Source organism: Thamnophis elegans, chromosome 2, assembly GCF_009769535.1.
Source record: "Thamnophis elegans isolate rThaEle1 chromosome 2, rThaEle1.pri, whole genome shotgun sequence".
Classification (NCBI taxonomy): domain Eukaryota; kingdom Metazoa; phylum Chordata; class Lepidosauria; order Squamata; family Colubridae; genus Thamnophis; species Thamnophis elegans.
The window spans coordinates 172,653,258-172,680,625 of record NC_045542.1 but is presented as its reverse complement, the minus strand read 5'-3'; the positions used below and the strand labels follow the sequence as shown (position 1 = coordinate 172,680,625).

Below are 27,368 nucleotides of genomic sequence, written 5' to 3'. Positions count from 1 at the left end.
TTAATTAATGTAATAGGAAAAAAGAAGAGATTAAATTTAGGTAGAGATCTAAGCTGTAAATTAAATATCTAGTGACACCTTGCCCTGAGTTAAATTTTCCTCCAGGGGAACCCTTACCTAAAGAAGCCACCATCCTAGATGTTTCCAACATGACTTCTTGATACAGGTCTTTCTGGCTGAGATCAAGCAGCAACCATTCTTCATTGTTGAAATGGATGGCCACCTCTCCAAAGGACACAGGACCCTAAAGAAGGAAGAATCCCTGTGAGCAGACTGGACAGAATTTGCAAGACTTCCTTCATATACCGTATTTTTTGGAGTATAAGACGCTCCGAAGTATAAGACACACCTAGATTTTGGAGAGGAAAACAAGGAAAAAATATCTGCCTCTCAGCAATTTGCTGACAGTACAGAAAATATACAGTTTGTAATGTTATATTTTAGACTGTACTTGTACAGATGCTGTTAAAATTGATGTGCTTTCTGAAAGCATAGTTATTCTCTGCTATTTAAAAGAATGGAATGGAAAATTTATTTATAGGCTGCCCTTTTCCCTGGGGGGACTCAGGGCGGCTTACAACTTATGAGGAAGGGGATACAAACAATGACATATAAAAACAATACATAATTAAAAATAGAAACAACATTCACCATTCGGGAGGGGACAGATTACAATCTTTAACCCCAGGCCTGACGGGATAGCCAGATCTTGAGGGCTGTGCGGAAGGTCTAGAGGGTGGTGAGGGTAGGAATCTCTACGGGGAGATCGTTCCAAAGGGTCGGAGCTACTACTGAAAAGGCCCTCCTCCGTGTAGTTGCCAGTCGACACTGACTGGCGGATGGAACTCGGAGGAGGCCTAATCTGAAAAGAATAGTACTTTTTAAAACAATAGCACGGGGCCTCTTCAGATCAAGCATTTATTTTAAAAAGCTTCTTCATTTTGTTCTCTAAAATAATAATAAATGTTGATAATTGATAATAATGTTATCAATTTTCTATTCTTTTTTCAAATATATTTTAGACTGTTTTTGTTTTATTTATAGATTTATACCGTGAATGGGTTCTGGGAAGTCGGGGGAGGGAAGGCTGGGAAGAGGGTTGGGGTGGAGGGGGAGGGAGGGATGTATATTAGGCTTGACGAGGGGTGTTGGATTTTAAAGTAATATGATTGCACATGTATACTGTCTTCTCTTATTTTTTCTTTAAAACTAAGATATGTTAAGTATATTGATATGGAAGCATAAATACCATCAACATAGAATGGAGTTTGCTCAGAAGCTGAAATACACCAAGTGAATGAGAGGAAGAGTGGGAAGCAGAGGAGAGAAGAAAAATAGGAAGAGAGGGATAGGAGAGAGGGTAAGGGGGGAAGATGAGGAGAATAAGGAGTGGAATGAAGAGAGAGGAGAAGGAGAAAGGAAGGGGAAGTACAGTAGAAAAGGATGATAGAGGGAAGAAAGGAGGTAGGAGTGAGGTAGAAGAAAGAGGTGTATGGAGAGCAGAAGAGCTAATAATGGGCTTTTATCTTTCTGGGCATTGATGGCAAGAGGAACTGATGTAATTACTTCTTAATACAATATGATATTGGCTATGTAATAGTATACATGTGATTATATGTTATGAAAATGGAAAATAAAAAAGTATGTGTGTGTATGTATGTATGTATGTATATATATGTGTGTGTGTGTATGTATGTATATGTATATGTGTATATATATATATATATATATATATATATATATATATATATATATATATATATTAATTAGAATAATAATAAAGCAGTCTTAAAAAATAAGTATAATAATATGAACATTCTATAAGCATTTAGTTGTTGAATTACCTCCTTGCAGCCAACAGCCTGATTAGCACAAGAAAAAAAAATTTGCCTCCCAGCAATTTGCCATTGAGCAAACAGCAAGTTTCACTTTCAATTTCTCCTGATCATCAGCTGTTACAGGCTGTAGGGATTGCTATAGCTTATTGAAGCCTCTGCAAGCCCTCATTTGCTGCAAAGAGGTAAATTGCTGGGAGGCACAGGCCAAAGGTTTGGGGTGGGTGGGGCTACATTCAGTGTATAAGACACACCCAAATTTTCACCCTCTTTTTTTGGGGGGGGGAAAGGTGCATCTTATACGGTAATTAATACCGTATTTTTCAGAGTATAAGATGCACCTTTTTTCCTCAAAAAAGAGGCTGAAAAACAGGGTGCATCTTATACATTGAATACAGCATTTTTTGCCTCCCAAAGCTCTGCCCCTTCTCTAAAATGGCCGTGCGTACCCTTATGGAGGCTTTCAGAGAGCTCCTGGGGGCTGGGGAGAGCAGAAATGAGCAAAAAACAAGTTGTTTTTTGTCCCCCTATCCCCAGCAGCACTCTATAAGCCTCCATAAGGCTATGCATGCATTTTTTGTCAAAAAACAGGTAATTTTCCCCTTTTTTGGCCCCCACCCCTCACGAGCACTCTGCAAGCCCCCCCCCCGGCTATTCCCGCCTTTAAAAAAGGGCCCATTTTTGCGAAAAATAGGCTGTTTTGGGGAGGTTTCCAGAGTGCAAAAACTTTTTTTTCCTCCTTTTGGAAAGCTCTTTAACTGTTTGATGAGAATTACATTGATCAAGTGCTGTGCCAGCAGAAACAAAGTCTTAGGGGCTGCAGATTGTCAGCGATTTCCTTCTCCAGCACAAGGATAAATATACCTGGAAACATCTACCTACCTACCAACTCTCTCTCTCCCTACCTACCTATCTACTGTATTTCTCTCTCTCTATTTCTCTCTCTCTCCCTCTACCTCTTTCTCTCCCTACCTACCTACTGTATTTCTCTCTCTCTCGTTCTCTCTCTCTCTCTCTCTGTCCCTTTATCTACCTACCTAACTACTCTCTCTCCCCTACCTATCTACCGTATTTCTCTCTTTCTTTCCCTCTCTATCCCTCTATGTACCTACCTACTTTTTAAAAAATTTGCCTCTTCAAAACTTTGGTGTGTCTTATACTCCAGTGCATCTTATACTCTGACAAATTAAATGAATAAATAAACAATATAGGGAGCCACGGATGGCTAATTTTAAACTGGTGTCGGTTATAAAACAGATTCTTGATCAGTCCTTGGAGAAGATTTCTCCCTTTTGTGAATCAACCAAAATATATTAATTCTATAGATGATATTAAAATAGAACAAGAAATACAACTAGTTGTAGAAAATTATCAATCTACTGTTTCAACTTTACAAATACCAGATAATGCAAACAACCTAACTGTAACCTCAGAATATAAATCTGAGTTCAACTCTGATGGTGTGAGTACAATCTTCTCACTGTGACTGAAACATGTGTATCAAGTAGTTTCACAATGTTTAAGAGGTCAAGTTTGGGACTTTTGCTTTACGGACATTAACAAGGCTGAGAATTCAAGAAAAAAAACATGATAACTATTTCAGTGAGGGAAAATTTAATCGGGGAAGATATGCTTCAGACCAATTTACAATGTCTAACAGAACAACTTTGGGACTTTTTTAATGGATGTAAATAAATCAGAGAACCTCTTTAGGAAAGGAGACTTGATAGGGTCGGCAGAGAAGAAAAAGAATCCATTCTATGAAGATAAGCTGGAGGAGTGACTTAAATATGGTTTAATTAATTAGGATGGATTTTTTAAAAAATTGATGTATGTACTGTAAGAAAGCTTTAAGTTAGTTTTGTATTTTAAAAAATGAGTATGTAGGTATACACAGGTCTGCTGGTTCTTTAAGTAATGCTGAACAATATTCTAAAGTTGGTAAAATATTATGGACTACATTTGAAAATATGAGAATGAATGATATATCATTTTCCCCAAGGAATGAGAAGCTGAGATGGTGAAAATGATTCTTTTATCCAAACAAGAAATATTTAATTTTGTCTCTAGCTTGAAATTGCTTTTGGATTTTCTGTTTGCAATGAGGAAAAAAAAATGAAACTTTGATTCTCTTTTTGTAAACTAGACAGGCTTATTGTGATAGAAATAATTTGCACATTATGTTGTGTAAAAGCAAAAAGTTGTGGTCCTAATATACCAAAGGAGAGTTGGAAATAGATGCTTTTTCTTTTCTTTTTCCCATTATACTATACCCCCTCCTTTCCCCTTCCTCTTGACTTACATTTCCATGTTTTTATACTTTAATAAACTAATAAAAAATTAAATTGAAAAAAAAAACCATTCATGAACATTCGTGAAAATACTAGGGGGATACTTCCAGGCATCAAGATGCAGATGATATACAAAGCAATTTATCTCTTTCCCCAACGATAGAAAAACAAAATTATACTTACCATAAGGAGATTTAGCTTAACCATTCATCTCCTTTCTGCTTTACTTGGGATAGGCAACATGAACTGCCATGTGGCATTTTTTAAAACCAGAATTATAAAACCAATAAGGAATTCCATAGATCTAGCGGCTAATCTCTCCCTTCCTACCTGAGTCAGGAATACGGCAATTCTTTCCGTGTCACCAATAGAAGGAGATGACTCAGTGAACGGTGACTCCATTTTGTCCACTGGGAAGGAGAGAGACAGAATAGAAACAGGAAAGGGTTCAAATTCATCTTTTCTAGATTGAAGGGACAAATTAAGATTTCTCCCTGTCCTGCCCTCCATTTTTGCCACTAATACACTCTACCTTTCATAGGCTCCATCATGGGAGGCAAGAATAAGGGGAGAAGACCAAATCCACCACATGCTGAAGAACAAACATCAGTTAGATTGTTCTCCTAACCTTTTGGAACAATACATGGAAGTTTATGCTCTTGGCAACCAAAGCATTTGCTTAATCACTGTAAATTCTCTCCCCAACCCCAACCCCTCTCTGCAGTTTGAAACCAAAGAAATCAGTGATATACTAGCAACCCAGGAAACATGCCTGCAAGCTCAGGATCTTGACAAACTTGAACTTTGGGCACTATCTAATAAAATGAAATTCAATGGTGAAAAGAGTAAGGTTCTACATTTAGGCAACAAAAACGAAATGCACAGGTACAGTATATAGGTGGTTCCTTGCTCAACAGCAGTAACTGTGAGAAGGATTTTGGAGTCCTAGTGGACAACCATTTAAATATGAGCCAGCAGTGTGCAGCAGCTACCAAAAAAGCCAACACAGTTCTAGGCTGCATAAACAGAGGGATAGAATCAAGATCCCATGAAGGGTTAATACCACTTTATAATGCCACACTTGGAATACTGCATTCAGTTTTGGTCGCCACGATGTAGAAAAGATGTGGAGACTCTAGAAAGAGTGCAGAGAAGAGCAACAAAGATGATTAGGGGACGGAAGACTAAAACATATGAAGAACAGTTGTAGGAACTGGGTATGTCTAGTTTAATAGAAAGAAGGACTAGGGGTTGACATGATAGCAGTGTTCCAATATCTCAGGGGTTGCCACAAAGAAGAGGGAGTCAAACTATTTTCCAAGGCACCTGAGGGTAGAACAAGAAGCAATGGGTGAAAACTAATCAAGGAGAGAAGCAACTTAGAATTGAGGAGAAATTTCCTGACAGTTAGAACAATTAATCAGTGGAACAAAATTGTCTCCAGAAATTGTGAATGCCCCAACACTGGAAGTCTTTAAGAAGATATTGGATAGCCATTTGTCTGAAATGGTATAGGGTTTCCTGCCTAGGCAGGGGGTTGGACTAGAAGACCTCCAAGGTCCCTTCCAACTCTGCTACTGTATTGTTGGAAATGGACCAGCAGGGATCTGTATAGGAATTTAGTCAAACTTATCCCTTAAGGAAGGCCAAAGACAGAGATAAAGCTCTCATGATGGAAGAGGAGCCAGAATGCAACTCAAGGTGGTCCCTTCAAGAGTTGGTCTTCTGTGAAAGGCAAATCCTAGGCTTGCTCTGAAGGGAGGGAATCCCTTTATGCGCCTTAAGTCTTCTGGTTTGAAGAGGGAGTTCTACTTTTCTTATGGGGTCACCTTCTACTAATAGCAGACTAAGCCCAATGACTAAGACCCGAGAAGACACAGAGAATTAAGAATTACTGGAATCTTCCTAGAAAGTCTCCAATCCAGTGGAACAGTCTTCCCTTACCTAGTGAAGAATTCTGACGACGTTTATCCTCAGGGATCCCTCTGAAAGACAGATCAGGAAAAAGATGTGCAAGATCCACCCAATTACTCCTCATTCCTGGAAGGGCCTCAGAACCTGAAATATAAACAAAGAAGAGCAGTTAAGAGAACAGGACAGGAACAGGATCTGGATTTTATTTTCTGCCTACAAAACCTTTCTGTCCATTTGTGGCGATGGATGAGACCCAATAGGAGAGTCGCTCCAAAGGAGATACTTTTTGGAAGGACACAATCCCATATTTAGAGAACCGCTAATGAGGTTCTCTAAATATCTACTCGGATTATTAATCTCCAAAACCCTATCAGGGAGAAATGGAAGAATTCAAGCTTGTGAAGATCCTTCCGTGTTCCCCAAAAGAAGCTTCTCTGACCTGGGGACCTTTCCTACTTCTCTTCTCTGCCAGGCTCAGAAGGGATCTTCCAGCCATTGGCACCACCGCCGGGCAACTGGTCTCCGCTGGCTCTCCTAAGATCCTTCCAGTCTTCCAGGAATCTGGATCTGAAGGAGATGTGAGCAAAGGATTCCTTTAGGCTTCCTTCTCTCCTCCACCCTGCCCCATTCTTGGATCTCCCCTATGCACAGCCAAAAGCAGTTATGGAGCGGATTTCCTGCCCCCTCCAAGCCTTACTTCTCCTTCCCTCTCCTGGGGAGGATCTGAGTCGCGGAATCCCCTCTTGCTGGCCCCCACCTGATTCCCAGGGAGCAACTCTCAGCCGAAACTCTCAGGCAGAGTGGAACATGCGCACTGGCCTAGTCAGCCGACTGCAAAGAGAGCGCCCCCTGCAGGTGAAATCGCAGCCGCGGAGACAGCGTTGGAGGCTTTGCAGGGCAGCCTCTGCCCGGAGCTGCACCTGCCCCGGAGAGCGGGCAGTGCAATCGGCATCCGGGAGAAGCCAGGCGGAGATCGTGGGCCTCCCCGGGTCAAAAAAAATGCCTTAAATACCTTGCTACATGTTTAAAGAAGATCAGTATTTTCCACGCAATTAGAGCTAAAACGAATATACACACATACATTTTCCCTTGCTTTGCTTGCAGCTCTTCCCAAAGCCTGGAGGCTGATCCCAGGTTCACTTCAAATGTTGATTCTGCCTAAATAAAGCAGTTTGGGACCGAGCTGAGGTTGTGAGGTTCTGCAGCAATGAGAGGGGCAATTGTCTGAACAGATTTCTTTTTGAGTTAAACCTAACTGAATAGATAATACTCCTGGAATTAAAAAATCTATCATTTCCCCGGTTTGTCGGCGGAGCGTGGCAGCTGAAACTTGTGGAGCTCTGCAAAACTCAGCTGATTTCTGCTTGCCTGGAGGCTTCTCGGGGCCAAATGTCACCCTGACGGGGTGATAAGGAAGGGAGGGCTCCCGCAGATCGCAAGGAGACGGTAGTCCACTCAGCCTGATCCGGGAAAATCTTCTCGACAGGCAGAGGAGACGCCCATTAGTGGCCCAACCAAAGCTCCGAGAGGCGGAACAAGCAAGCACGGAGATAAACGGAAAACTTACAATGTATCGGATTGGGTAAAGAGCGTAATTTCTACCCCAAACTAAACTCACCAAAACAGCTTTGCCAAGAAAGGAGACGCCAAAAAGTAGGAGGGAGGGGATTATTACTCCTTATCCCTTTGGAAGCGGGGAGTGAAAGGTCGGAGCGATTACACATCCGTTTGAAGTGAAAGTGAAACAGCCTCCCGCTTCCCGTTGCGCATGCAAGACGCTCATGGTGGGAAGAGGCTCGGTGGGTGTCAGAGGGGCGGCGAGCGCTTCGTGGCTCCCGGGGTTGGGGGAGCCTCACTGCTCGTAAAAGCTTCGCCTGGGGGCATCGCCGGCAGCTGCTTCCTGCGGCTCAGGAGGTCAACGCTCTCCCCGCTGCTGCTTGGCCTCAATGCGCCGAGCAGCCAGATAGAAAGGGCAAATAGAGGTGGCATCGCATGCCCGTTGCCAGCAGGCAAAAAGCGGCCACCGCGAGTGGGGAGACAGATCCCCATCAGCAACCTTGCCACCCAGGCTCAGCAGATATGCGGTACGCGACGGGAATACGCTCCACACACGGGCCAAGGGCAAGAGCCACGAAGGGATAGAGATGACCAGCAGCAACCTACTCTCCAAACACAACCAAAAGACTAGAAGACCTCCAAGACCCCTTCCAAATCTGTTATTGTATAAGATTGTATAAGCAGGCGGGCTGATGGTGTCTGGCACCAACCACCCCTCGCAATCCTCATCTTGTCTTGGCCTGTGGACATGGCAGTAGCGGGCGGGGGGGGGGGGGGGCAGAGGCTCGTGGACCAGCCTGCTGGATGCGCTGGGCAGCCACCTGGCCTGTCCCAGCAGTATGGGATGGAGCATATGCACTATCACGTACCTCTTTCCCCTGGCTCTGCCTGCTATTGGTGCCAACACCATGTCTGTTTTTCAATAACCGATGCCCAACAAGCCGCCCTAAATCGGAATCAATGGCGTGCTGTAATCCGTGACATCCTGTCCTTGGCCTTCACAATGCAACGGTCACTGCCTTATGGACGTTGACATTTACGAAGATTAAGTCCCTCCCTAAGTCCCCCTAAGTGTATCACGTACCTCTTTCCCCTGACTCTGCCTGCTATCGGTGCCAACACCATGTCTGTTTCTTGGAGGGCCAGCAACAGAGTGCCTGCTGCCATCTCCCCCCCCCCCCTCATGTAGAGACAGAACTGAGACTCCAGTAAGTGCAGCCACAGTGGAAACTGTAAGGGGCCGGCCAGCATCTTTCAACCATGCCAACCCCATCCTAGCAAAAGCATGTGTGCAATGCGACGCAGGGCGCGCACACACATATGCCCTGCCCACATCATCCTGGTAAGCAGGCATGTGCACAAGTAGTGACAAACATGCACACAGACCTGCCCTACCCTACCCTGGCATGCACCCACCTCCTTTGATCTTCATGCATGCCCGCCTGGATGGTGTGGGCCAGGCTGAAGTGACACAGGCCAGTCCCTTACCATTTCCAGGACAGTCATGCAGGCCGGTTCCGATCACATCGTGGACTGGATCCAGCCCACAGCCCTTGGGTTTGACAACTCTCCTTTAGATGGTTTCATGTAACAGTGGATCCTTTTACGCAAATTAAGGACACTACAGTCCCTAAACGGATCTCCCGCCCATCCTGTATGTAGCCCTGATATGTTTAATATGGTTCATTTTAATAAGGGAAATATTTTTTAAAAAATTTATTTATACATTTTTCTTTAACATATAAACTGCTTAGTAAACAGCATATTGTCTGGGTGAATTCATTTGTACATAATATTATTCACTCATACTTAGTATTAATCTTCTAACTTCTAATTATTACCTCTATTGTCTAACCATTAACAAATCTCATTTTTTTAAAAATATTGTGTCATCTTTGTCCTTTATCTTTAATGTTAACCTATCCGTTTCTGCAGAATCTACTATTTTTCTAATTATATTTTCGTCTGTAGGAGTTTCCCCATTCTTCTAGTGTTGTGCAAATAGAATTCTTGCTGCTATCAAGACAGGTCATATTAAATATTTTCCCCTTTATCTTATTTTTCTGGTATTATACCTAACAAAAATATTTCTGGCTTTAAATCTATATGTTGCTTTAACATTTTCTCTAAACGTGTGTATTTTCGTTCATCCCCCCCCCCTTTTTTTGGCATCTCCATCTTATTACTTGGTAATAAGTATCTGATTACATTTCCAACATTTGGTGGACATGTTTTTAAACATCTTTGTACCCTTCCCAGTGGCAAATGCTACCTGTAAAACATTTTATTCAGGTTTTCCTTATAGGTAGTTGCCATTGTCAATTTATAATTTATATCCCAAAGTTTTTGCCATCTGTCTAATTCTATGGTATAGCCAAAGTTTTTTACTCATATTGTTTCTTTCACTTGTTCACCTTCTATTTTAAAGATTAGCAATAGCAATAGCAGTTAGACTTATATACCACTTCATAGGGCTTTCAGCCCTCTCTAAGCGGTTTACAGAGTCAGCATATTGCCCCCAACAATCGGGTTCTCATTTTACCCACCTCGGAAGGATGGAAGGCTGAGTCAACCTTGAGCCGGTGAGATTTGAACAGCCGAACTGCAGAACTGCAGTCAGCTGAAGTAGCCTGCAGTGCTGCATTTAACCACTGCGCCACCTCGGCTCTTAATGGAAATAATAGAAAGCTATATATTTTCTTTATTAATTCTTCATCTATCGCCAATAGTATCCGGTGAAGCGTTGTTGGCTCTTTATAGAAATCATGCATCTTTGCATCTTCCTCATATCACGATTGTATTGGAAGATGTGGCCACCATTCTAGGTCCACACCTTCATTTCATAGTTCCTGTTTTGTTTTTAGTTCCCCTTCCTCATTCAGAATGTCTTTATATTTTACAATATTTTCCAAATTTACATTTAGATGTATCAGTTCTCCAAGTCCCATTTAATTTGTTGTATCAATCTTTTCTAGTTACCTTCTTCAATTGTTCCACATCGTGCTGTTAAGTATACTCCCAAATATTTAACTTTCTTGACTACCTGAAGGTCTATCTTCTTTGTCAATTCATCTTTCAGTTTAACTGTAATGGAATTAAGTTGATTGCTGTCCACAGGATATTTCTCTGCCTACTATGGATTCCTCTTTGAGAAGCATTGTGTTTTCACAAAAACTACTTCCGCATTCCGTACATTTCTATTTCCCTCCGGTGTGAATCCGCTTATGGATAAAAAGGTTATTGTTAAATCTAAAGCTGCTCCCACATTCCAGGCATTTATAGGGTTTTTCTCCTGTGTGGGTCCTTTTATGGGAAGTCAGAGACCTACTGGCAGTGAAGGTTTTTCCACACTCTGTGCACTTATAAGGTTTTTCTCCTGTATGGATCCTGTTATGGAGAGTAAGTTGACTGCTTCGGCTGAAGCTTTTCCCACACTCCATGCATTTATAGGGTTTCTCTCCTCTGTGGATTCTTTCGTGAGAAGTAAGAGAAGCCTTGCTAGTGAAGCTCTTTCCACACTCCAGGCATGTATAGGGTTTCTCTCCCGTGTGGACCCGTTTATGGAGGATCAGGTAACTGCTGCTTTTATAGCTCTTTCCACACTCCATGCATTTATAGGGTTTTTCTCCTGTGTGGACCCGTTTATGGGAAGCAAGTTCAGAGTATTGCCTGAACACCTTCCCACAGTCTAGGCATTTATAGGGTTTTTCTCCTGTGTGGATCCTTTTATGAGAAGTAAGAGAAGTCTTTACACTGAAGCTTTTTCCACACTCCATGCATGTATAGGGTTTTTCTCCTGTGTGGACCCGTTTATGAGAAGCAAGGGTACTATTTTGGCTGAAGCCCTTCCCACAGTCTAGGCATTTATAGGGTTTTTCTCCTGTGTGGATCAGTTTATGAATATTAAGAGCATTATTTTTCTTGAAGGTCTTCCCACACTCCATGCATTTAAAGGGTTTTTCGTCTGTATGTACCTGTTTATGGGACGTAAGGGCACCCTTTGTAGTGAACTTTTGTCCACAATCTACACATTTATAAGGTTTTACTCCAGAATGGATCCTTCTATGGCACATCAGGTAACTACTACTTCTGAAGCTCTTCCCACATTCTATGCATTTAAAGGGTTTTTCTCTTGTATGCACCCTTTTGTGGGAAGTAAGGGAATACCTCATCCTGAACCTTTGTCCACAATCCACACATTTATAAGGTTTTCTCCCTGTATGGATCCTTTTATGGCATATCAGGTAACTACTAGTCCTGAATCCCTTCCCACACTGTTTGCATGTATAGGGTTTTTCTCCTGTGTGGACCCGTTTATGAGAAGTAAGAGAACTCTTTGCACTGAAGCTCTTTCCACACTCCATGCATGTATAGGGTTTCTCTCCTGTGTGGACCCGTTTATGGGAAGCAAGGGTACTGCCTTGCCTGAAGGCCTTTCCACACTCCATGCATTTATAGGGTTTTTCTCCTGTGTGGATCCGTTTATGACAATTAAGAGCACTTCTTACACTGAAGCTCTTCCCACACTCCATGCATTTATAGGGTTTTTCTCCTGTATGTGTCCTTTTATGGGATGTAAGGGAATTCCACATACTGAATCTTTTCCCACAATCCACACATTTATAAGGTTTTTCCCTTGAATGGATCCTTTTATGGCACTTCAGGTACATGCTACTTTTGAAGCTCTTCCCACATTCTATGCATTTAAAGGGTTTTTCTGCAGTATGTATTCTTTTATGGGAAGAAAGGGAATTCGACATACTGAATCTTTTCCCACAATCTAAGCATTTATAAGGTTTTTCTCCTGAATGGATCCTTTTATGGCACATCAGGTAATTACTACTACTGAAGCTCTTCCCACATTCTATGCATTTAAAGGGTTTTTCTCCTGTATGTACCCTTTTATGGGATGTAAGGGAATACTTCCTATTGAACCTTTTCCCACAATCCGCACATTTATAATTTTTTTTATGAGAAGTTAAGTTAACTCTTCTCTCAATGCTTTTTCGACAGTGCACACTCTTGTGGGGTTTCTCCCTTACTTGGTTCATTTTATGTGAGGTAACATTATTAATGCTGGAGCTTTTTCCAGTTTTGCAGCGGTTACTGACATTGGGCTTTGCTTTGAATCTTTTTCTACTTTGACATTTCCCTGTATTTTCTTTGGAATCACGTTGGGTCAGGAAACAATCCATTTTTACACATTCACGAATTGATTTTTCTCTCCGATTGTTCTTCTTTTCATGTTTCCTCCTTCCCCACTTATTTATAGATGTCTCCTCAGGAATTTTAGTTTTTATTATTAGCAATGACACTAATTTTGGCTCTTGGTTGTTTTCCTTCTTCTGCGTATCAAATGCTTGCGGGGGGGGGAAGAAAAATAAATTAGAATAATCTACAATCTTTTTGGTGTCTCTATACATACATTTATCTACTACTAGGGAACTTAAAAGACTATCATGACTGCTCATCTAACTCTCATTCTTGGCAATTAAAATTTATAGCAAAAACACGACATCAGGACGTGACACACATATTATCTCAACTATGACCCACCCAACTTGCATTCAATAAAATAACATATGCAATGGCAACACAAAGCAAGACAAAATTTGTTGCTAAGTACGAGAACTGCAACAGGCAAAACATCCTATCCCTGATCATCTTCCTAATAACTCTGCAGTAATGACCCAGGGGTGGGTCAAGGATGATTACAAGACTGAATATCAACCTTTGCTGGTCACCACATTGATCCTTCTAAGTAAAACTCTGCTACTTAGGAGATCATGAAGGGGTACTGTAATTAATATCAGGTTTCCGAAAGATGCCCTAATTGGTTCATGAGTCTCAAGTCAAGTTTCAAAAGAAAACTAGTCATTTATTAGAAGCACCATTCGGCAAGACCTTATTGCAGTCAGTTCTGAGCCTCATTTGAATTATAGCTGAACTTTACCCCTGTTCCTTCCCTCCTCCCCTCAGTCTGTGTCATAAATCACATTCCCCAATGAGGTGCACCTCTCCCAAGCATGCTACAGTAATCTGAGATCCAACTCTAGCCAAAACTATGCTTGGAATGCACCCCCCTCTCCTCACCATGGCAACTGTGTGAATTGACAGTAAGAGGAGAAAAGAAGAGATGAAATCATTTTTAGCAAGTTACTTATAGCGGAACCCTTACCTAAAGAAGCCACGATCCTAGACGTTTCCAACATGACTTCTTGATACAGAGCTTTCTGGCTGGGATCAAGAAGCAACCATTCTTCACTGTTGAAATGGATGGCCACCTCCCTAAAGGACACAGGACCCTAAAAAAGGAAGAATCCCTGTGAGCAGACTCGGTCTCCTTTCAATCTGCAAATCCTAAAGGCATTAATGTCTATGGAGATTCTTAGTCATTCATGGTTGTCCCAAAGGTGCTTGAACACTAAAGAGATCCACGAGGATGCCTAATTTTAAACTGGTGTTGGTTATAAAAGATTCTTGATCAGTCCTTGAAGAAGATTCACCATTTTGTGAATCAACCAAAATATATTAATCCTATAGATCAGTGATAGCTGACCTTTTTCTAACGGTGTGCTAAAATTTTGCTTGCACAAAATCCCCCCCCCCGCACATGTGCATGCCCCCCATCCCACGCGGAAAGTGAGTTTTTGCCCTCCCAAGGGATCAGGATAGCTTCCGGATCTGGGGAGGGCGAAAAATAGGCCCAATGAGCAAACCGGAAGATTGTTCCCAAACTTCCAGTGGCCACTTGGGCCTGTTTTTCACCTTCCCTAGGCTCCGGAGGCTTTCCTGAAGCCTGAGAAGGGTGAAAAACAGCCGACGGGGAATTCAGGAATGAACTTCCAGTTTGCCCGCTGGGCCGTTTTTCACTCTCCCCAGGCTTCAGGAAAGCCTAAGGAGCTTGGGGAGGGTGAAAACAGCCTCCCCCGACCCTCCGGAAGGCTGAAAATCAGCTGGGCGGCCTGTGCATGCCGTGCCAGCAAATATGGCTTGCGTGCCATAGGTTCACCATTACGGCTATAAATGATATTAAAATAGAACAAGAAACACAACTAGGTGTAGAAAACGTAGAAAACTATCAACCTACTATGTCATCTTTACAAATACCAGATAATGCAAACAACCTAACTGTAACCTCAGAATATAAATCTGACCACCAAACACTTGGATAGACACTAATATTATTTTATTTCAAAAGAAGAGACTCAGATTTGACACAGATAAAGAACTATAGGCCTATATCATTATTAAATGCTGGTTATAAATTTTTTGCATCAATAATGGCAGAGGAATTAAAAAGATTTCTGAATGAATGAATCCACCCAGATCAAAATGGGTTCCTTCCAAAAAGCCACAGGAACCCTGGGGGCAAGTGACCATGCAATATTGGAATTCAACATTATGCAAACACAAGTAGTAGAACAAAGTCAAACTAGAGTCTTGGACTTTAAGACAGATAATTTCAATAAACTTAAGAGCTTGGGAAGAATTCCATGGATGAGAATCCTCAGGGGGGAAACAACTCAAGAAGCTTGGGAAATTTTGAAAAATGAGATTACAAAAGCTCAGTCTAGCACAATACCAATGAAGAAGAAAAATAACAGCTCCCAAAAGAACCAGCATGGCTGCATAAAGAACTCTCTGACAAATTGAAAGATAAAAAAGATAAGTATAAAAAATGGAAAGGGGGGGACATAACTAAGGCAGAATATCAGCAAATAGCCCGAGCATGTAAAGATGAAGTGAGGAAAGCTAAGGCTCACAATGAAGAAAGGCTTGCCACGAAAGTAAAAAATAACAAAAAAAGCTTCTTCTAACATGTTAAAAATAATAAAAAGGTTAAGGAAACAATTGGCCCATTGCTGGGAGAACGTGGCAAGAAGGTGACAAGCAACAGGGAGAAAGCAGAACTATTTAACTCATGTTTTGCATCTGTCACGGCTGCATTCTGGACTAGATGCAGTCTCCGAATGCTTTTCAAGGATAGCCCCATGTAGAGCGCGTTGCAGTAATCCAGCCTTGAGGTGACTAGGGCGTGAGTGACGGTCTGGAGTGCCTCCCGATCCAAGTAGGGCCGCAATTGATACACCAGGCGGACCTGGGCAAAGGCTGCCCTGGTCACAGCCGATTAATGAAAAGAAGGACTAGGGGAGACATGATAGCAGTCTTCCAATATCTCAGGGGCTGCCCCAAAGAAGAGAGTGTCAAGCTATTCTCTAAAGCACCTGAGGACAGGACAAGAAGCAATGGCTGGAAACTAATCAAGGACAGAAGCAACTTAAAACTGAGGAGAAATTTCCTGACAGTTAGAACAATTAATCAGTGGAACAACTTGCCTCCAGAAGTTGTGAACGCCCCAACACTGGAAGTTGTTAAGAAGATGTTGGATAGCCATTTGTGTGAAATGGTATAGGTCAGCGATGGCGAACCTTTTTTGCTCGTGTGCCATAAGCGAGGGGAGAGCAGGGGGGTCTTGCGCAGGGTGCCGCACCCATAATACAATGCACAATCCCCCCAGCGCGCATGCACGCATGACAGGTGTTCCCTCCCCCCCATTTTTTGCATGCTTTTTTCGCCCTCTCCAGGATCCAGAGGCTTTATAGGAGCCTGGTGAAAATAGTCTCCCCCCCGGAGGGCAAAGAACAACCCTACAAGCAAACCGGAAGTCACTTCTGGGTTGCTTGTAGGGCCGATTTTAGCCCTCCGGAGCGTTCAGGAGGCTTCCCTGAAGGCTATGTGTCAATATTGACCACATATAAGGAAAATTTACATAAAACATTTTATAGGTGACATCTACTACTGGCAAGATTAGCAGATGTTGGAAATGTAACCAGACACCAGGCACTTATTATCATATGTGGTGGACATGTGTAAAAGCAAAGAAATATTGGAGAAAATAAATACATGATTGGAGAAAATAAATACATGATCGGAGAAAATATTAAAACAACACACAGATGTTAAGCCAGAAATATTTTTGCTAGGCATAATACCTGAAAAATATGACAAAGGGAACCTATATTTAATATTTCATTTCTTGACAGCAGCAAGAATTGTATTTGCACAGTACTGGAAAAATGAGGAAACTCCTATAGAGGATGATGTGATTAAAACAAACTTTAGATTGCGCAGAAATGGATAAAGTGACACTAAAAATAAAAGAAAAAGAAGAGACAGAATAGTTTTCAACATGGAACTTCTTTTGCTTAGTTGCATAGCAGAGGTAGAAATTAGAAGTGGGAAAACATTATTGTATAAAAATTGATCCAGACAATACGCTGTTCAGTAAGCACTTACGTATATAATATGAAAATATATAAACTGTTAAAAATATATATATAAATCTGACTTCAGCTCTTTCTTTTGATGACGATTTGAGTACAACCCCCCCCCCCCAATGTAACTAAAACAAATGTATCAAGTAGATTCACAATTTTTAAGAGGTCAAGTTTGGGACTTTTGCTTTATGGACACTAACAAGGCTGAGAATTCTTCAAGAAATGACATGATAGCCATTTCAGTGAGGGAAAATTTAATCGGGGAAGATTTGCTTCAGTCCAATTTACAATGTCTAACAGAAAAATGATATATAATTCCGTACAGCAAGGAGAAGCTGAGATGATTAAAATGATTCTTTTATCCAAATAAGAGATCATATTTAATTTTGTCTCTAGTTTGACATTGCTTCTGGATTTTCTGTTTGCAATGAGAAAAAAATGAAATAATTCCATTTTTGTAAACTAGACATGCTTATTGTGATAGAAATAATTTGTACATTATGTTTTGTAAAAGCAAAATGTTATCGTTGTAACGTTGTTACCTTTGACTATACGAAAGAGTGTCGACAGTTGATGCCTTTTTCTTTTTTTTTCTCACATTATACTATACTGGCTATTTCCCTCTTCCTCTCGTCTTACTTTTCCATTTTTTTCTTTCTATGTTATACTTCTATAAACTAATGAAAAGTTAAATTTAAAAAAAACAACTCATGAACATTCGTGAAAATACAAGGGAAGAACATCCAGGCAACAAGATGTAGATGATACACAAAGCAATTTATGTGTCTGCTGGTTTTATCCCTTTCTCCAACGATTGGGAAACAAGATTATGCTTACAATAAAGTAGATTTAGCCTAACTATTCATGCGTCCTTTCTGCTTTACTTGGGACAGGCAACATGAAGTGCCATGTGGCATTTTTTGCAACCAGAATTATACAACCACTAATAGATCTCCAAATCTTTGTTGAGAGGTCGGCCTAGTTTGACTGATTGTAAATTTAAATTTCTAATTTCCTTGCTGGGTTTTGCTCAGGAATAGCAGTATCATATGTTGAGTCCACAAAGGAAACCAGAGGTCTCCTATTGCTCCCCCATATAAGTGGCTAATCTCTCCTTTCCTACCTGAGTCAGGAATCCGGCAGTTCTTTCACCTTCACCAACAGGAGATGATTCAGTGAACAACGGTGACTCCATTTTGTCCACTGGGAAGAAGAGAGACAGAATGGAAACAGGAAAGGGTTCAAATTCATCTTTTCTAGATTGAAGGGACAAATTAAGATTTCTCCCTGTCCTGCCCTCCATTTTGCCACTAATACACTCCACCTTTCATAGGCTCCATCATGGGAGCCATGAATAAGGGGAGAAGACCAAATCCACCACATGCTGAAGAACAAACATCAGTTAGATTGTTCTCCTAACCTTTTGGAACATGGAAGTTTATACTTTGGCATCCGAAGCATTTGCTCAATCCCTGTAATTTCTCCCCCCACTCTCTGCAGTTTGAAATAGAGAAATTGGTGATATTCTAGCAACCCAGGAAACATGCCTGCAAGAACAGGTGGTGTTGGAAATGGCCCAGCAAGGATCTGTGTAGGATTTTAGTCAAAACTATCTCTTAAGGAAGGCCAAAGACAAAGAGAAATCTATCATGATGGAGGAGCCAGAATGCAATTCAAGGTGGCCCCTACAGGAGTCAGTCTTCTGTGAAAGGCAAACCATAGGTTTGTTCTGAAGGGAGGGAATCCCTTTGTGTGCTTTAAGTCTTGTAGCTTAAGTCTTCTATCAACTCACATTATTAATCTCGCAAAGCCTATCAGGGAGAAATGGAAGAATTGAAGCATATGAAGATCCCTCCTTGTTCCCCAAAAGAAGCTTCTCGGACCTGGGGCCCTTCCTGCTTCTTCTCTTCTCTGCCAGGCTCAGAAGGGATCTTGCAGGCAACTGGTCTCCGCTGGCTCTCCAAAGATCCTTCCAGCCTCCGAATCAGAATCTGAAGGAGATGTGAGCAAGATGTTCCTTTAGGCTTCCTTCTCTCCTTCCCCCTCCCCAATTGTTGGATCTCCCCCAAGCACAGTCAAGAGCAGTTATGGGGGCTGGTTTCCCGCTCCCTCTAATCCTCACAATCTCGTTCCCTCCCCTGAGGAGGATCTGAGTCGATCCTTGCCCGCCCCCACCAGATTCCCAGGGAGCGACTCGCAGCCGGAACTACGCGACCAGGCAGACGGAGTAGAGCATGCGCAGTGGGCTAGTCAGTCGGCAGCCAAGAGAGCGCCCCCTGCTGGCCCCTGGCATGGAATCTGGCTGTCGGGGCAGCTCTGGAGGGATGGAGAGAGAGAGAGAGAGACCCTCAAAGCTTCAAGGAAAACAGACACAAGAAAAGTGAAAGGTTTTCTAGAAAGTAAAAGTGACCTTCCCTTGTCAAGGGTGGGGGAATGGGAGGGACCATTGATGCTGGGGGGAAAGGGTGGGAGAACTGGACTGGGACCCCTCTCAGGAGACGTTGAGTAAAGGCTGCAGGGCGAGGGAGGGAGCTTGCGAGACTCCTCCCCTTTCCTCTTGGCCACGCCCCTGCAGTGCTATTCCCTCAGACGGAGTAGCGGGGAAAGGATTTCCGAGAGGGATGGGAGGAGCCTATTCTGGCGGGAACAGCGGAGAGGCAGAGCGGTTGAGGTGCCTCTGAGGGAAGAGTCAGCATGTGGGGGGCTGGCAGATCTCTGGGGCTCCTCAGGGAGGGACTCGACTCTCCCTTTCTCTGGACGACACCCCGAATTGGGCCTCCTCCTGGTCCCCTCTTCTCCCTCAGCCTCGTGTCCCCCTCAGGAGCCCCCCCCCCCAGGGACCGTTTGAAGTCACTGAGGCGAATGAATCGGACCATGTCCATATTGGATTCCCTTCACGCTCTCTGCCTCCACTCGCCCCCCAAAGACGCCTCAGAATAATGACGACGTTTCTTCTAGGGCTTCATTTTCAAAGGGAAGGAGTGGAATCGCTGGCTGGTACTAAGGAAAGTATTGTCCTTTTTCAATTAATACAGTATTTAATGATATTAAATAGGAAGGTAAATGTAGACGCTGCCTGGACCACCACCACCCCCTGACTCCAAACACAAATCCTTAAAGGCCAAGTTGTAAAAAGAGGCAAAAGGCTGAAATTTTCTGGTTCCCCTTTGAGTCCTCTGGTATAAAGGAAGAAGGGAAAGTTGGAACACTGATATCACCTTAGTCCTTCATTTCATTAAACTAGACATATCTCATTCCTGCAACTATTCTTCATATGTTTTAGCCATAGTCATCTTTGCTGCTCTTCTCTTCACTCTTTCCAGAGTCTCCCCATCTTTTTTATATCGTGGTGACCAAAACTGGATGCGATAATCCAAGTGTGGTCTTTATAATGTAAATTGTTGCATTCGTTGTGTCAAAATCTGTCAAAACCTGTCTGGTCAAACTGCTTTATCTAGGCAAGAAGCAGCATCTGAAGTAAGTCTCGCCAGGCTCCACGCTTTGTGGAGAGTTGATGTAATTATGTTCACACTACTGGCCTTCTTTAAACATGTAGCAAGGTACATAAGCTGTTGATTTTTTTCATGTATGTGCATATGTTTGTTTAGAAGTGAATCTTTTTCTGAATATTTGTATGTACATGCGTGCTTAGACTAGTGTTTGTCTGGTGCAAACTTGCATTAACCCAGCTGAAAGGAGAAATATAACAGTCAGTTTATGATCACAGCTGATGGCTCTTTACTTTAAAAAATTGTTTTATTGATCTAACATTGTACCACATGAGCGATGTCTTTTTTTTAAAGGAGGACTTAAATTGCTTGGTTTTAATTATGTAGTTATTAATTTCTCCATGTAAATAACCAGAACCATATTTTCTATTGGGTCAAGGTGTTAAAATGTCGTTTTAGTGCCATTTTGATTTTGTGATGTCAATGTGATTAGAAAGGTCAATCTAATTTGAAGTGTTAAGCTGCCATGGAATTGCAAGTTAGGAACAACTCCTTTTTGTAGTAGCTTTGTGCTTTTTATCTTAGCATGGCTTTTTAAATAACATTTTAGTATATCCTTTGTATTGACGATATTGGTTTGCAAGGTTAATACAATAAATTACTGGGAACAATAATTGTTTTGCAATGTAAATGTTTCCTATTTAATATTCATTGAAGAAAATTAAATGAAGAAATCAGATTAATATGCAGATTTCCATGGGAGTGGTGGTGGAAGAGTGGAATAAAACGTTAGAAAGTGCTAGAAGGGGGTGGATCTGATTCAGTTTCACATAGCATAGAAAATGATGCACATACATCCATGGAACATGAGGAAAGCTTTCTCAATACAGGATCCACCTATAAAGACAGCAATAAAGCGGTGAAAGGGAAGACCATTACAACTCCTTGTAAATATATGGAAATTGAGCAGAACTTCCTAATTAGATGTGTGGGGAGAATACATGCATCATTGACAGTGCTTTGGCCAACTTTCCCTTCTTCCTTTATACCAGAGGACTCAAAGGGGAACCAGAAAATTTCAGCCTTTTGCCTCTTTCTACAACTTGGAAGGTATTTTTGGCCTTTAAGGATTTGTGTTTGGAGTCAAACAAAACATACATAACAATATAAAGTAATTATACAGCCTTCTGTATCAGGATTCATGTTTAGCCTTTATAGTTCTCCATTCTGCATTGCCTTCCTATTAATTTTACCTTTTCTAATAATATAATAACAGTAGTACTGACACTCATAGTAATATTAATTGTTCATATCACAATTATATTTACATTCTCTATTTCCTGTATTGGCTTCTGTTTTCTAGCCACTTATAAATTCTAATCCATATTTTATAAAAGTCCGATTCTTCTCTTTCTTTTAGTTCCATGGTCAGCTCTTTCATTTCTTTCTCCCTCTCCCCCTTCTCCCTCTAATTTGTTTCCCTATATTTTCCCTCTCTCCCATTCTCTACTTTGAGTTCTCTTTCGTTTCTCTCTCTCCCTCTTTCTCCCCTTTTCTCTTTCATCTCTTTCTTGCGCATGCAAGCAAAATACCCTCCTGGGCTTCGATTGTGGCAGTGGGGACAGCGACTCCTTCCATTGCTGCCACTGAGAAGTGAGCAGCTGGCTGTGCTGCGCAGGAGATCCATGCTGCGCAGGAGACTCCTCAGCGCCGGACTCAGGTCAGCGCCAGCCATGGTCCCCTTCATGTTGGCTCTCAGGAAGGAGCCGCAGCAGCCGTCTCTGGATGCAGAGAGGGAAGAGTTCCAGAGCCCTGTGCAGCACAGAACTGGAGCTCTTCCCTCCCTGCACACAACCAGCTGCTGCTGCTGCTCCCCATTCCCATCCTTCCTGAGCCAACACGAAGGGGACCGCAGCTTGCACTGACCTGAGTCTGGCGCTGAGGATTCTCCTGCGCAGCGTGGCTCCCCTGCACTGCATACCCAGTTACTCACCTCATTGCGCAGTGGCAACAGCAGGAGGAGTCGTTTTCCCCTCCGCCTTGATCCTGGCCCAGGAGGGCATTTTTCTTGCGTGCACGCATGCAAGAGATGAACACAAGAAAAGGGGTGAAGCTCTTCCCGACACTGAGTTACCTGCGAAGGATGTGGAATCGCAAAAGCAGGCGAGAGGTTCGTGCCTTCTCAGGGTGGAGAGCAGATTGTGTAATTGGGTCAGCAGGGAGCCATAGGAGAGGGGCCAAAGAACCGCATGTGTACACTGAAGCATGGGTAACAGTCTTAATAGGGAATCTCAGCATACGCACATACCACGTTCCTTTATTTTATTTTATTTTCCCCGCCTTGTTTTACGCCTCAGAAATGGTACCTCTTGGCTTCCGTAGCTCTGCTCATCAACCTCATCCCTCGGAGTGAGCTGCTTTCCCAGCGTCCTCTGTGTGTGTCTCTTTTCCCCCACCTCATCTCCATTCCGGCTCCTACTTTCCGGCCACCCACCACACACACACACACACACACACACACACACACACTTTGATCTCGGGCACTCGGCTGCCTTCGGTGAGAGGAGCAGCAGAGGCCCCTCCCCTACCGACGCATGGAAGGCCAGTTGAGCTGGCCTGCTGGGAAGCCCATCAGTCTTCTGGCACCTCTCCTTCCGCCGCTTGGGGAATCCGAGCCACTCCTTCCCTTCAGGCCAGCTTCTCGCCAGCCTCTCCGCGGGAGGCTCCTCGGCGACCCCCGTGAAAAGGTTGTTCGACCCCCCCAAAGTGGTCGCGACCCACAGGTTGAGAACCGCTGATTCAGAATGTCTTTATATGTTACAGTTTTTTCCAAGTTTACAACATTTGGATGTATCAGTGCTTCCATTGTGGAAAGCCAAGCTGGTATTTTCATATAGTTTCTTTCCTTACATTTTTCCCATACTAAGAGTAGAAGGTTTCTTACATCGTGTCTTTGAAAGTATCTATGTATTTTATTCTTTTCATATCACAAAAAGGCACGACATCCCAATTGAAGATCATGTCGTCCCCCCCAACGAAAGTAGTCTTCTATGTCCTAAATTTATACATCCATTGAGAAGCCAGGTAATAAAGCTCCCAATCCGGCAGCCCCAAACCCCAATCGTTTTTAGACTCTTGCAGCATTTGCAGTCTTATTCTTGCTGTTTTTTCTTGCATAATATATTTCAAGATTATTGTATTTAGCTCATCAAAGTATTTTTCTCTCTAATTTTATAATGATCGTATGGAACAAAAAAAGTACCTTCAGCATGATATTCATTATTATGGTTGCTATTCTTCCTCTCATTGCCACTTGCAAGATTTTTCAGTTCTACAAGTCCAGTTTAATTTGTTGTATTAATCTTTCATAGTTACCTTCTTTAATTGTTGCACATCTTGCTGTTAAGTATACTCCCAAATATTTAACTTCCTTTACTACCTGAAGGTCTATTTCTTTGTCAATTCATTTTTGTTTATCTATAAGAGAAATAAGTTGATTGATGTCCACAGGATACTTCTCTGCCCACTGTGGATTCTTTCTTGAGAAGCATTTTGTTTTCACAAAAATTCCTTCCGCGGTGTGTACATTTCTATTTCCCTCCGGTGTGAATCCGCTTATGGATAAAAAGGTTACTGTTAAATCTAAAGCTGCTCCCACATTCCAGGCATTTATAGGGTTTTTCTCCTGTGTGGGTCCTTTTATGGGAAGTCAGAGACCTACTGGCAGTGAAGGTTTTTCCACACTCTGTGCACTTATAAGGTTTCTCTCCTGTATGGATCCTGTTATGGAAAGTAAGTTGACTGCTTCGGCTGAAGCTCTTCCCACACTCCATGCATTTATACGGTTTCTCTCCTCTGTGGATTCTTTCGTGAGAAGTAAGTGAAGTCTTGCTAGTGAAGCTCTTTGAACATTCCAGGCATGTATAAGGTTTCTCTCCCGTGTGGACGCGTTTATGAAGGTTCAGGTAATTGCTGTTTTTATAACTGTTTCCACACTCCAAGCATTTGTAGAGTCTTTCTCCTGTGTGGACTCGTTTATGGGAAGAAAGGTCACAGCTTTGCCTGAAGCCCTTCCCACACTCTAGGCATTTATAGGGCTTTTCTCCTGTGTGGATCCTTTTATGAGAAGTAAGAGAACTCTTTAGACTGAAGCTCTTTCCACACTCCATGCATGTATAGGGTTTTTCTCCTGTGTGGATCCGTTTATGGGAAACAAGATCACCACTTAGCCTGAAGCCTTTTCCACAATCTAGGCATTTATAGGGTTTTTCTCCTGTGTGGATCAATTTATGACAATTAAGAGCATCCTTTTTCTTGAAATTCTTCCCACACTCCATGCATTTAAAGGGTTTTTCTTTTGTATGTACCTTTTTATGGGACGTAAGGGAACACTTTGCAGTGAACCTCCTTCCACAATCCACACATTCATAAGGTTTTTCCCCTGAATGGATCCTTCTATGGCACATCAGGTAATTACTAGTTCTGAAGCTTTTCCCACATTCTATGCATTTAAAGGGTTTTTCTCTAGTATGTACCATTTTATGGGAAGTAAGGGAACCCTTCACACTGAACCTTTGTCCACAATCCACACATTTATAAGGTTTTCTCCCTGTATGGATCCTTTTGTGACATATCAGGTAACTACTACTGCTGAAGCTCTTCCCACATTCTATGCATTTAAAGGGTTTTTCTCCAGTATGTGTCCTTTTATGAGAAGTAAGAGAACTTTTTACACTGAAGCTCTTTCCACATTCCATGCATTTATAGGGTTTTTCTCCTGTATGTATCCTTTCATGGGATGTAAGAGAACATTTCATACTGAACCTTTTCCCACAATCCACACATTTATAAGGTTTTTCCCCTGAATGGATCCTTCTATGGCACATCAGGTGAATGCTACACTTGAAGCTCTTTCCACATTCTACACATTTAAAGGGTTTTTCTCCTGTATGTACCCTTTTATGATAAGTAAGGGAATTCTTCAGACTGAAACTTTTTCCACAATCCACACATTTATAAGGTTTTTCCCCTGTATGGGTCCTTTTGTGGCATATCAGGTAACTACTACTGCTGAAGCTCTTCTTACATTCTATGCATTTAAAGGGTTTTTCTGCAGTATGTATTCTTTTATGGGAAGAAAGGGAATACTTATTACTGAACCTTTTTCCACAATCCACATATTTAGGGATCTTTTTATGAGGAATTAAATTACCTCTTCTCCCAATGCTTTTTCCACAGTCCACATCCTTGTAGGGCTTCTCCCTTGCCTGGTTCATTTTATGTGAAGTAACATTATTAATGCTGCAGCTTTTTGCAGTTTTGCAGTGGTTACTAACATTGGGCTTTGCTTTGAATCTTTTTCTACTTTGAGATTTCCCCGCATTTTCCTTGGAATCACTTTCGGTCAGGAAACAATCCATTTCCACACATTCAAGAATAGATTTTTTTATCAGATTGTACTTCTTTTCAGGTTTCATCCTTCCCCAGTTATTTGTAGTTGTCTCCACAGGAATTTCAGTTTTGATTATTTGCAATGGCACCAAATTTGGCTCTTGGTCGTTTTCCTTCTTCTGTGCCTCAGAGGCTGCGGGTGAACGAAAATAAATCAGAATAGTCTACAACCTCCACTTAGGTGTCCCTATGCATACATGTATCTACTACTGGGCATATGCAGAGAAAGGAACGAGGGAAATGGCAGCATGCATGTTAGTTATTAACTTAAAAGATTATGACCCACCCAGCTTGCATTCAATAAGATAATGTATGTCAATTCAATAGAAAGCAAGTCAGAATTTGTTGCTGAGTAGGACAACTGCAAAAAACAAAAACATCCTTTCTCTGATCATCTTCCCAATAACTCTGCAGTAATGGCCCAAAGCCCAAGGATGACCACAAGACTGAATGTCAACCCTTGCTGGTCACTGATCTCTTTCTTCTAAATAAAACTCTGCTACTTGGAAAACCATGAGGGGGACTGGAATTAATGTAAGAGGAAAAAAGAGATAGAATCATTTTCAACAAGTTACGTATAGAGGAACCCTTACGTAAAGAGGCCATGATCCTGGACGTTTCCAACATGACTTCTTGATACAGGGCTTTCTGGCTGGGATCAAGTAGCAACCACTCTTCACTGCTAAAATGGATGGCCACCTCCGCAAAGGACACAGGACCCTAAAGAAGGAAAAATCCCTGTGAGCAGACTCCATAGATTTTGCAAAATCACCTTCAATCTGCAAATCCTAAAAGCACAAAGTTCTATGGAGATTCTCAGTCACCCATGGTCATGGTTGTCCCAAAAGGTGCTTTTTATCAGAGGCAACTGGACTTTCTGGTTTTTCTTTGAAAAGGTTTCGCTTCCCATCCAAGAAGTTTCTTCAACAATTAGGAAGTCCAGTTTGGCTCTGGAAAAAAGCACCTTTGGAACTAAAAGCCAAAGTGAAAATTCTTCATTGAACATTTTTCTAGATGGACTCAACACATTATATGATAAAAAGGGTAGAACTCACAGCCTACTACTGACATTCAATTAGTGCATGTTTTATCACCTTGACTAACTCTGCTGACCTTAGTGGCAGAGTGCCTTAGACCCACCATCTACCAGAGGCCCGAACATTTCATCATGTTTGCAACAGTGACATGCAGGCAGGGGAGGCAGAGCCTCACCACTGTGATCATGAAAAAAAAAAATGTAAAAGGAAAAAGGCTGAGGTAGGTGCTGCCAGAGTCACAGTGGATGACTCTGCTTAGTGCTTAACTGTTTAAAAAAAGCCTCTAAAAAGTGCCCTCTACAGGAGGAGGCGGGAGAACCACGTACCTCATTTAGTCTGACATTATGATTACTCGAGCAGAGTTAAGCAACGGTTAAAAGCCGAAAATTCCTTATGTAGGTGAGGCACGTGGTTCTCTTGCCTCCTTGTGTAGAGGGCATTTTTTAGAGGCTTTTTTAAACAGTTAAGCAGAGTCATCCATTGGGGACTCTGGCAGCAGCTAACCCAGCCTGACTTCAGAAGCTCTTGCCTTTTTCTTTTTACATTTTTACAT

At 42.1% G+C, this 27,368-nt stretch overlaps 2 protein-coding genes and 1 long non-coding RNA gene across 4 annotated transcripts in view; all 3 read right to left on the bottom strand.

Annotated features, from left to right (window-relative positions):
• The window catches only part of LOC116503332 (zinc finger protein 665-like), a 35,913-nt gene that overhangs the window by 4,098 nt on the left and 4,447 nt on the right, over positions 1 to 27,368 (bottom strand). Inside the window, exons 1-5 of one of the 2 annotated variants that reach the window (XM_032209683.1) lie at positions 7,659 to 7,868; positions 6,071 to 6,184; positions 4,659 to 4,718; positions 4,457 to 4,536; positions 118 to 244 (exon numbers count right to left, since the gene is read on the bottom strand). In XM_032209683.1, coding sequence (XP_032065574.1) covers positions 118 to 244; positions 4,457 to 4,536; positions 4,659 to 4,718; positions 6,071 to 6,184; positions 7,659 to 7,764 — 487 coding nt within the window. In that variant the 5' untranslated portion in view covers positions 7,765 to 7,868. Of the gene's footprint in view, positions 1 to 117; positions 245 to 4,456; positions 4,537 to 4,658; positions 4,719 to 6,070; positions 6,185 to 7,658; positions 7,869 to 27,368 lie in introns of those variants that run through there. The other variant, XM_032209684.1, reaches the window with a different exon arrangement.
• On the bottom strand, positions 6,502 to 7,554 carry LOC116503457. The gene is made up of 2 exons (XR_004254700.1): positions 6,738 to 7,554; positions 6,502 to 6,607 (listed from the first exon to the last, which is right to left on the bottom strand). It is a non-coding gene; the product is annotated as an uncharacterized LOC116503457 (long non-coding RNA).
• Positions 10,237 to 27,368, bottom strand: part of LOC116503338 (zinc finger protein 420-like) — a 51,143-nt gene continuing 34,011 nt past the window's right edge. Inside the window, exons 1-4 of the mRNA XM_032209695.1 lie at positions 18,671 to 19,087; positions 18,002 to 18,081; positions 13,776 to 13,902; positions 10,237 to 12,956 (exon numbers count right to left, since the gene is read on the bottom strand). Coding sequence (XP_032065586.1) covers positions 10,795 to 12,956; positions 13,776 to 13,902; positions 18,002 to 18,073 — 2,361 coding nt within the window. The 5' untranslated portion in view covers positions 18,074 to 18,081; positions 18,671 to 19,087 and the 3' untranslated portion in view covers positions 10,237 to 10,794. Of the gene's footprint in view, positions 12,957 to 13,775; positions 13,903 to 18,001; positions 18,082 to 18,670 lie in introns of the transcript that reaches the window.